Source organism: Triticum dicoccoides, chromosome 3B (genome assembly GCF_002162155.2).
Source record: "Triticum dicoccoides isolate Atlit2015 ecotype Zavitan chromosome 3B, WEW_v2.0, whole genome shotgun sequence".
Classification (NCBI taxonomy): Eukaryota; Viridiplantae; Streptophyta; class Magnoliopsida; order Poales; family Poaceae; genus Triticum; species Triticum dicoccoides.
In genome coordinates, this window is record NC_041385.1 from 622,662,436 (window position 1) to 622,673,954 (window position 11,519).

The 11,519-nt window shown below is 47.4% G+C and overlaps 1 protein-coding gene across 1 annotated transcript; it reads left to right on the forward strand.

Annotated features, from left to right (window-relative positions):
• Positions 1-9,432: 9,432 nt before the first annotated feature.
• LOC119281683 (transcription factor LAX PANICLE 1-like) lies at positions 9,433-10,359 on the forward strand. Its single transcript, XM_037562147.1, has one exon. The coding sequence runs from the start codon at positions 9,497-9,499 to the stop codon at positions 10,133-10,135; it is 639 nt and encodes a 212-aa protein (XP_037418044.1). The 5' UTR covers positions 9,433-9,496; the 3' UTR covers positions 10,136-10,359.
• The last annotated feature ends 1,160 nt before the right edge of the window (positions 10,360-11,519 follow it).

Here is an 11,519-nt window from a genome sequence, read left to right on the forward strand (position 1 = left end):
TCTTGAGAGAAGTCACAAGTGAAATCTACGGCCCCCGGGTCTATTCTTTATCACATTTGCTTTTCGATCTATTATTTGCCACTTTTATTTTCAGATCTATTATTCCAAAAACCCAAAAATATCTTGCTGCACTTTTTATAACTTATTTTATGCGCTTTATCGAGAGCTATTTATCCAATCTACCACAAATTTATCTATGTTTTACCGTGGAGGGATTGTCAACCCCTCTTACGCGTCGGGTTGCAAGTATTTGTTCTTTGTGTGCAGGTACCGTTTACATAGTGTTGCTTGGTTCTCCAACTGGATTGATACCTTGGTTTCGTAAGTGAGGGAAATACCTACCGCAGTTGTGCTGCATCAACCCTTCCTCTTTGGGGAAATACCAACGTAGCTTCAAGCAACATCAACGAGCGGTACTACCGCTCCAATGAGTGGTAGTACCGCTCGGGTGGTAGTAACAAGAAAATAGAGCAATGGCTAGGAACCTTGGGGCGGTAGTGCCGCCGGAGCGGTACTAACGCTCATCCCAACATTACTACCAAGGGAGAAGCGGAACACAGAAGCAGAGGATGCAGGGCAGAGCATAGTGGGATGGTTGTACTGCCCGACAGGGGCGGTACTGTTGCTTATAGGCGGTACTGCCACACTTCACTGCCGCTGAACCCGACACAAAAAACAAAACCCCCGGAATAAGTGGAAATACGCGTGGAACTGGAACATCGGAAGTACCGCTTGCAAGCGTTACTACCGCCCGACAGGGATGGTACTACTGCTGCCCAGAGCGGTACTACCGCAGGGGTGCACCAAGCAAGCCCCAAGCAAAACAGATGCAACAAGAAAACCAGAACTGTCATTACTTCTGCATATGAGCTCCGAATTGAGCAAACTCAAGCTTGTTGGATAGATGACGACTAGTACTATCCAACATGAGTGAAGAACCGGAAAAAAAACATCGTAAACATCATAGAAGATGCATGTGAACTCCATTTTCGATGAACTCGAGCTTGTCATGAAGATGACCATAAGCTCCAAATCTCACAAGGAGAAGAACCAAACAAGAAACACGAAAGATGATGCAATGATGCAATGATTTGAGCTCTTGACGAATGATATGATCAAGCTACTCACAAGAGACCCCCCCCCCTTGATAGTACGACAATCGATCCTACAACCCGGTCTCCCAACTACCACCATGAGACCGGTAAAATAGAAAACCTATCAAGGGCAAACCTTTGCCTTGCACATCATCAACTTGAGCTAGATGATGACGATCCTGACTCCCTCAAGTTGGACCATCTTTCTTGATTGCGTTGGCTTGATAAAGACTAGTTGATTGCTCCCCCATACTCCACTATGGGTGAGCCACTCTTCGGCACATCTTCACAAGTCCATTGACATCACAATGGACGGCAAGCTTCAAGGATGATCTCTTCGTGATGCTCCACCTGAACTTGATGGCATCCTTCATGGGTTGTATGAGATCTTCCTCTTGATGCAAACCCATGGAAACATACCTAGCCCCACATAGAACTCACACGTAGACCATAGGTTAGTACACAAAGCATAATGGACAATGCTTACCATATCATGGGATCACTTGATCCCTCTCGGTACATCTTCTGCACTTTGCGTGTTAATCAACTAGATTAACACTTTAACTTAGTCTTGATCAACCTTGTATCAGGACTTCTACATGACCAATCTTTCGATAATTCCTTGAGTAGCACTTTGGTCAACTCATAAAATCCTTGAAACCAACACATGGACTTCAAGAAATGCCTATTGAAAAATCCTTTAAATATAACTCAAGGCAACCATTAGTCCATAGAAAATGTCATCAATTATCAAAACCACAAATGGGGTCATCACATGTTCTTTCATATGGCTACTGGAGCAAGGCAGAGAGGTACATCCCCCAAACCAGCAACATGTGGGGGCTGACAAGCTTTGCCACTGCATCGTGTCGATGTCGGCAACCGCATCCACTAGCCGGTACGTAGGTACATGAAGTCCTACAATATCGCCATCTCTCTTCTACAATGTTTGCTCATCTCCAACATCTAGGCTACGCAGATGGGGACGGGTGTTCAATGGTAGGGTATGTGGCCACGACGAGGAGTTGCCGCCTGTCTCTTCCGGCCTCGATTTGATGCTTGTACTTAATTAAGGCCTAAATTTTCTCCGTGCTAAATAAACCTTTAATATTTGCATGTAGATAAAATGAAAAAACATGTGTGCACAATATATATATATATACACACACACACGGTAATAACTTACCGCATTCCCATCTAATATAAATAACATGATCATTACACATAATTGTATTATGTTGAGCTATAGAGCTAAAATCAATCAAGGTTGTGTTGTCTCAAGAGTGACCCGTTTCAATCAAAATACTGAAAGCACTCATACTCAGCTCATTAGTTTTGAAGTCGATTTCAAGTTGAGCAAAGAAAACTACTCAATCTTGAATGTTGCACGAGACTCAAGCTTTTCTTACAGCCGAGAGACAGTATCACACAAACACAAACCAAGAATCAAGGGTGTACTCCTACATTCAAATTTCGTTAGCCACGTGCTCTTTCCGACGTTTTCTTTTCCCGAACGACGGTTTGCTATGCAGACCGTGACCACCGGCGTCATCTCGTCTGCATTTGATGACTTTTCGACCGTTGCTTCTACAAGCTCCTGAATTTCGCCAAGTTTGCTCAAAGACGCCAATGAGACTCGCTCACGACAGGTCACTAATGGATGCAGAAGGAAGAATTTTGGATGCCTCCAATAATTTGGATGTTTTGTGTAAGAATGTTTTTAAGAGTTTATGCTACTTTTTTGTGCTACTTAATATATGGCTTTTGTCATTTAAAAAAATATCTCAAGATGATATGTCGGCTCAGTCTCTCGGATGTGCTTATAGGGGCAGGGTGTGCGTGTGTGCATTTATAGGGTGAGTGTATGTGTGTATATATATAAGCGCTTGGTCTGTACTGTGTTTAAAAAAAATTGGGCGCCGCATGGCTGAATGCACGCGATTTCATCGGGAGCGGCACGCGGCCTGGACATTTATCCCGACCGCGCGGCTGAGCCGGGGTGACCGGGACTTCTTCGCCCCGCGGGCTGGATTGCAAAAGTTGCGGGGATCGCGCAGTCAGTTTGGGTGATGCACGTGGGCCAACACACAGGCAGCCGTGCGCGCGACTTGCACGCCCGAGCGCCGGAAACGACGTACTGACCGGCAGCCGCACGCACGAACGCACTGGCGCAGTGCACACCACAGTCGGCACGGCACTGTGCTCAGCCGAGGAATACGAAACGAGACGACGGGGATCACACCACGATTCACACACATAGAGAGAGATATAGCTAGTGGCGTGGTGACGGGAAAGACGAGACGGGGCCGCCATGGCCTCGTGTGGTGTCCATCCCGCCTTCCAATCACGAGCTCATGAGCCAGCCAGCCCCACCCAGATCTCTGAGACGGAGCTGCAGCAGGGGGGCAGGTAGGGGGCCAGATCGCCGCCCCATCCTTCCACTGCAGAACCGTCAGCGGTTCAGCCGGCCACATCCCATCGACCCCCCGCGCGCACACTCCCCGTCACGCAACCCTAGGGAGGATGCAGCTCACATGGCGATTGATCTACTCACGGCCTGCCCCGCTGACACCGTGCGTACGTGAGTATCCGGGTTTCTCGGGCGCCCGGCCCGGCGATACATCTGCGGCCGCGACGCGCTGGCCGGCCGTTCACGAGCTCTTTATTGCCAAGTACGACGGGCAGGTCCAGTTCGGTGCGTAGTCGGTATACGGCCGGCCGTTCCTAACTGGGAACCCCATGTTTTCCAAAATGAAATCGAAGATCGCTACGTACTACCTAACCAACGTACTGGCACGTCTTGATTGACACGGAAAGGAGTTCAGCTGTGACGACAAGAACGTCCCTGAACAGTGGTTACACATGATCTAGCTTCGCATGCAGCTTAGTTTGGAGCTACGTACGTACCCATGGATGATGCATCGATCGGCCCGGCCGTATACCTAGCGAAATTATATCACGTGCAATTCCGGAAACAAGTCGAATAAACATTTACCCATCTGTCGCCCGTGGGTGCATGACTGCTCCGTCTCTTTCCCGCGTAGCTGCACTCTGCCTAGCTTTGCTTTTGTTTAAGGAGATGAGATGACTTGCTGCTGCGGGAGTGGTCTGGTGGCGGTACACGGAACGCGGGCGCCCACGAGAGAACCCATGGCTATGGCTATGGCTACGGCTTGTAGCTAGCTGGCGACGCGAGATCGCGAGCGCCCGGAGCGTGGCAGAGCAATAGGTATGCAGAAGAATATATATTCATTCATTGACATGGCCGGCCCGACCCCACTAAGCGGCTCGCCGCTGTTCCTTCCTGGCTACAATGAGTAGAATAGAAGTGCGTAGTACGTACGTGTGCCGTGCGCCCGTGCGTAGCAATTGTTGCATGTCGCTGGCGCTGGCTTCTATTTCCAAGAACAGTACTCGCGCACGATTGGAACTCATCCATCATCCCCATCTGATCCAACCATTTCCCGAAATGCTTAAACATCATTCCAGTGTTCAGAATGCATGCTAGATGTTGCTAGCTAGAGGCTTCCGGACGTCATGTCAAATGAGACGTCCATCTTACACCATCTTACCCTAAGCAGCTACATGGCCAACAAGCACCAACGTGCGGAGATTTTCTTTCAATAAGAATATTAGTAGACAAATACAATGAACTTTTTTGCTCCCTCCGTCTCCGTGCATTGAACATGCACGTAGTTCTAAGTCATCTATTCGGTAACTAAAATGTGGTATATGTCATAAAATATATATCATTGAATTAATATGTGATTGTTGTTTCCAAATGTATATATTTTTACATATAATACATATTTAGCTAATTGAATGGATGATTTAGAACTATTCGCATGCCCTATGCAGTGCTAGACGTTTGTTAGACCGCTAGATATCCATTTAATATATAACTGCCCCAAGCTTAATTCATCTTCCCGCCACTGATGTAGCTTCCAATCACGAATGTTTTGGGTAGTTTCCACCACCCGATCAAGCCACCCCTCTACAACAGCCACCACTTTGGCTCGGAATCGTCTCCTATTAATTACTCCCTACTTCTTAAAATGTAAGGCACGCTTGATTTTGCACGGGTTTCGATGCACAACTTTGACTGTTAATACATATAAAATGCATGGATTGAATATGTATAACTGAGCAGTAACATCATATTTGTCTTGCAAAACATTATTATTTCATCTATATTTACATTAATTTAGTGGACATACAATGAGTGAAAATCATAGTCAAAGTTACAAAAAAGTCAAAGCGCGCTTTATATTTTGGGAAGGAGGGAGTATATATTTTGGATACCAAGAAAACACAACAGATCATAATATGTATATCAAATAACCAATTTTCTTTTTTCTATGCAAAACAAAATTTAGACCTTTTTTCCCGCCTCGACCTTTGCTGCCCTATCACTCCTCCATGTGTGTACTTAGGCCCAGTTCTTTTGCTAGAATCTGGGGATTCTCCCAGAATCCGACCCCTACTCAGCTTCTCCCAGAATCTTTGAGCCTCATTTGTTTTATAATCCTATCTAGTTAAGGTTTAATTAGACAAGATTGTAAAACAAATGGGGTTCAAATATTCTGGAAGAATCCCCAGATTCTGGCAAAAAAACCGGGCCTTACTCAGGTTGTGCACTTGGCTGAGCGAAATCTGTTTCAGGCCCTAGATAAATACAGAGGCATTAAAAAATAATCTGCCAGGGGACCGAAGAATTGTTAGCACAAATGGAAAAAAAGAAATTCATATTGTACACATGCGCATCTACGTCTGTAAAATTTGTTGCCGTTTTTTATTAAATTCATCAACTTTTTTTATGAAACAACCACCAACAGATTATTTAGCCAATGGTCAGAAAAACCAATCCCAAAAATACAAGTATTGACACATGCAGAAAGAACCGAAGAGCATGGTGTGGGGTTTAGAGAAGATATTAAAAACTAGTGTAAATAGAAGACTATAAATACTTAAAAACAGCCGATAGAATAGAGTGCACTACCAATATTCTACACGTACAAAACCGTGCCTAGGGTGCTTTGCCGAACCGTACCCGCCACCGGGAATAGAAAAGCCGGCTACATGAAAACAAAAAAACATGCAAAACTGAGTTGTGTAGCATCAGTGGCAAACGTACATATATACAATACACACGGTAAATTTTCTCTAGGATCTTACATTTCATGGTGCTGATAGTGATCTAAATGCCAAATGGGTATCTCTGGAAAATGATGGATGCAAGGCACGAATATATTTATTGAATGCAGGTATTCATGTTCCGGGAAAGTGAAGGTACGGAAAAGAGAATGGAGGAGGAGCTAGACGAATAAATGATTATTATTCTATGATGTCTCTTTGCCTCCATCTCCGGGGATGTGTTACCTCCTGGGTGGCCATTGTACACTGCGGATGTGACATAGGTACCAATCATGTGATCATGTATTTCACAAAGACACTCAATCAAAAGGATGTACGGTAGAGAACCCTAGCTAGGCCGGGCGTCTCTTTACCGCAAGCCATAGATGGCTTTTGATCGCTCACTGTGTCCGTGGCCATAAAGTAGCTTGCGGGAGCCATCCTTTCGTGTACGGCGTACGTACTTCATCCATGCATGAAATATATTGAAACCTGCGTGATTTCTGGACGTCGTGGGATTGCCTACATCATCACATATGTTCACCGTATAAATGAATAGACTGCCATACCCGGGCTAAAAACAATTTTAAAAAAATAGACTACCTAGCACGGGATAAAATTTCGAAGGAATATTCACAAGAAACTGAACGAGCGGACATGTCAAAACATTTTGTTCGAGATTGATTTTTGGCCTCTTTTTTCTAAGGGTTCGATCAAGATTGCATTTTTTAGTGCAAAAAGTTTCCATTGCAAGCTAGCACACATTTGTTTTTCTCAGGTTAGTAGGCTCTCGGTTCAATCACCCAATTCTATGACTAGAAGGAAAACATTGAATAATGGTGCATGCTTAGGACAGAGAAAACTGTGACAGAATGCTTTTAATAGATGTTGTAATCAAATCACAGAACAATGCATGTCTTTTCGCAGTCATGTTAACAGGGAGAAAAAAATGCCATCTGTATCTTATGCACAACGTGTAACCTCCCCTTGCTCCATCGATTTACAAGCAAGATCTACATTATGTGACACTTTCAATCAAATCTGTCAACTGTCCATAGAGTCTCGATTTCTTCATTTTTCTAGAAAGTATGATTTCTTGATGATCAAGCACGTTTATGTTAATTTTATGCCTGCCCTGTCCAGTTATGTAATTCCGTTCATCTGTCTCAGTTGTTCTTCAGACTAGGCAAGGTCTGAAAAGAGGCCAAATTGCCCTAGCGGTGGGAATGGCGATGCTAAAATATTTTTAGATCATTTTTTTGCGAGAAAAAGTATTTTTTAGATCATTAAGAGGGCAAAAGCCCTACGTTTGGCAGTTGGTGCGCATGTTGCAACTTTTCATCATTTCGGATGTCCTCCTTTGGCGTTGTTCTTGGGATGGTTAGTACACTTCCAAGAGCTGTTACGAAGCTTTCTTTCACAGATCACTTGGTTCGAGCTCCTGGAAGTTGAAACGGAAGTCTTGGGCGCCTCCTTGGGGGTCAAGTTCTTCATCTGGCTTAAATGTCCAGACCATTGGTGGACGACAGAGTGGCTTAGGTATCTCCAAGACTGACCCCCAAATGGACACCGCAGATATTCACAGCGCGGTGACGCTATGTGTCGTGGTGGGGTTGACGGCAGGCCTAGAACATTTCATTGATCCCTTCATCGAAGATGGGTTTACGGAAGATGACGAGTTCTGGAGCGTGCAAATGCGGTGTGTGCTAAGAGTGTGCTTGACCGGTGGTCCGGTTTTAGATGGTATGTGTAGGGGTGAGGTCATGGCATGCGGCACTGATCATGACCATCATTATCATCAAGTTTGTTGGTGGAGTGACTTTTGTCACATAAAACGTGGATTTGGATGGATTTATGTTTTATTTTGCAATGTTTTGTTAAATAATATAATAATATGACAGTTTGCATCGCTTGATCTAGAGGCCCGGGTTCAACATTATTTTCTAAAAAAAAGTTTGCAAAATTCAAAAAAAAAAGTTTGTTTCTATCTCCGAACGTGATCTGCGGACATGATGCAGGAGAGAGCCATCCAACGTTGTTCACATTAATCAAATTAATCTGGTTGGGAGGAGAGAGTAGAGGAGGACCATGCATGTGATGGAATATTGTGGTGCGATGTCCGGTTTGGATGAGAGATAGGAGAGAGGGACCATGCATGTGAAGAAAGAGAAAAGTGAGGAAGACCACGTGGGGCTTTTGTTGGGCAGTTGCAGGTCCGGACTCCCGCATAACTCCCTCAGTTAGTTCCTGTTTACGGAAAAACGGACGTCCGGATCACTTCACAGACTGATAGGGATCCTCATTGGATGACAAAAGTTGAATAGTGGTCCGGACACCGCAGTCCAGACATATATAACAGAGTTTTAAGGGTCTTCTTTGATGATGCCCTTACTCGGTGGGATCTCCAGGATGCTCCTTCATGCGTGACATGTGACCAGTCAGAGGAGACGATGGCCCAACTCCTCACCGGTTGCCCCTTCTCACGCTCGGTGTAGCATGAGGTGCTCTCATGGATCCGTTTGATGACACCTTCTGCAGGGGAGGGCTTTGTGGACTGGTGGCATCAAATTTGAACTAAACCACGATGAGTAAATCTGAATGGAGGGAGTATATAACTCAGTCCTCATCTCGGCCCGGCAACGCACTGCCTCTGTTATAATGTTGGTGGTCTGCTGTATCTTAACGCATCAGAACACAATCTACTGGAGTAAACACTAGGAGTGCTCTGATGTATCTCTGGGTGTTACCCCTCGTTGAAGCTTCGCAACTCTGATCCTATCTTTGGCAGGCGCGGTGCGAGTCTGTATGGGGTGGCGTAAATGTGATGGCGTGTGAGTTTACATTATGACCGGTGTTTATAGAAAAAAATGTATACTGAGTGACAATTTTGACAGAAAATAGTCTTTTCTCTCAATCACTATTTCTATATTAAATACTAATGAAAATGAACTATTGTGCGTGCCCCTAGAGCCTTCTAATAAAGGCGATTTTTTACTTCTCCAATCCTAGGGTCCTGGTTGATCCCTGGAAATTCGATGTTGTATCACATGCACTGCAGGAATCAGACAACTATCAGCCAAAACTGAGGTTACATTCCACATATGTTTATAAGCTCCCTTGTCCCGTGTGGATATCCGATCCCACGCTCAGTATAAATACAACAGCACCCTCCACGGCTCCACTCCAAACACATAGCTACCGCTAGGGCTGAAACCAGCAGCACACAGTGGTTTAGACAACACCTAGCCACGCATCCTTCCTAGCTTGCCATGGATCCATATCACTACGAAAACATCCATGACCCACACGGCTACAGCTTCCCGGTCCACCCGCAGCCGCCATTCCTCCTCCACCACTACCCGGCCGCCGCGCTCGCGGAGAGCCGGGTCAGCAGGGGCGGTGCCGGACGGCGCCGCCCCGGCGCGAAGCTCTCGACTGACCCCCAGAGCGTTGCGGCGCGGGAGCGTCGGCACCGCATTAGCGACCGCTTCCGCGTGCTCCGCAGCCTCGTGCCCGGCGGCAGCAAGATGGACACCGTCTCCATGCTGGAGCAGGCCATCCACTACGTCAAGTTCCTCAAGGCGCAGGTCAGCCTGCACCAGGCCGCGCTCGTGCAGCACGAGGAGGGCTGCGGCGGCGTCGGCCATGGGGAGTTAGCCGGCGCCGCTGGCGAGGTGACGGCGTTGGAGCTTCCGGCAGCGCAGGCCCTGCAGGAGGTGATGAGCTGCTACTACGCCGGAGCGCATCAGGTGGAAGAGCTTGATCTATGCACGGGGCAGATGAGCAGTAGTTCTCAGGATCTGCCTCCATTGCCTTCCTGCGTCTTCGACGAGGAGTCTGCGGCGGCGTGCTACTCCGGGTGCAGCCTCCAAGCCGAGGAGATCGCTCACGCTCACGGATCTTATTAGCCTAGTTATTTAGCCACTGGCTATTAGTATTGCATGCAGTAGTACTGATTAAGTGATTATGCAGGTTGCCTACCCAAGTATGTATGTCAGACGCTTAGATCCGTAGCTGCTATCTCTAGTTCTCTACCTAATTAGCCTAATTAGGTCTTGCCGTTATATGGCACTGGCAGCAATTTCCTCTTTGGTGCATGCTGTAGTTGTTTTGGCTGAAGCCGTGGACTGAACTCAAGAGGCTTGACAAGGTTTTGCGCTGCTGAACTGTTGCAGCTTTTCTGGTTCTTGATCCTTTTATTCAGGGAATGAAACTAACATGCAGCGATACTCGCTCAGGCTACCAGATCGTGCCATCCCACGACCTCGAGCGCACTCGCCACTCCTACTACGTCGCCGCAGATCGCACAGAACGCGTCTTGCGGCGCTAGCCAACTAACAAGCGAAATCAGCGCTAACTGAATTAACTGAAACCTAGCTACGGCTGCCTCTGCAGCGTTATTCTGAACCTGACGAAACTGACAAAAAGAAACAGCAGGGTGCGGCAGGATTAGGCTAACAATTCACCCCCTTAAGCCTGGCACACCAATCTTCGCTCGCATCTCCACGAACTTGATCTTCCCCAGCGCCTTGGTGAGAATATCAGCGAGCTGTTCATCGGTGCTGACATGATCAACATCAAGCTTGTTCTCTTCTAAGCACTGACGAATGAAGTGGTACTTGATGTCGATGTGTTTGCTCCGATCATGGTGCACTGGGTTCTTGCTCAGGGCGATCGCGGATTTGTTGTCGATGTACAGCTGAAACTTCTCGACCGACCGCCCTGTCAGATCGGCTAGGAGGCGGCTGAGCCACACCCCCTGGCATGTTGCCGCCGCCGCGGCTACGTACTCCGCCTCGCAGGACGAAGTTGCCACCACCTTTTGCTTCTGCGATGTCCAGGTGACTATGCTCCCACCGAGGAAGAACACCACGCCGGATGTGCTCTTGCGGTCGTCCACATCGCCGCCGTGGTCACTGTCGCTGAAGCCGACGAGTGACGGAGCGCCGGAGCCCTTCTTGTAGCTGCACCCATAGTGCAAGGTGCCGCGGATGTACCTGAGGATCTGCTTCACCGCGGTCCAATGGCGCGTGCTAGGCGCCTCCATGTATCGGCTAGTCACTCTGACGGCCAGAGCGATGTCGGGGCGTGTGTTGACGAGGTAGCGCAGGCAACCTATGATGTTGCGGTATTCAGTTGCGTCCGCCGGCGGTGCCCCATCCTCCTTGCTTAGCTTGAGCCTCACCTCCATGGGAGTTTGGCTCGGGTTGCACCCGGCCATGCCGGCGCGCTCAAGCACCTTCTCGGCATAGCCACGCTGGCAGAGGGTGATCCCACCATGCTCCTGCTTTA

Excerpts from the sequence above, each read along its gene's own strand:
- LOC119281683 (XM_037562147.1), top strand. The coding sequence starts at position 9,497 with ATGGATCCATATCACTACGAAAACATCCATGACCCACACGGCTACAGC.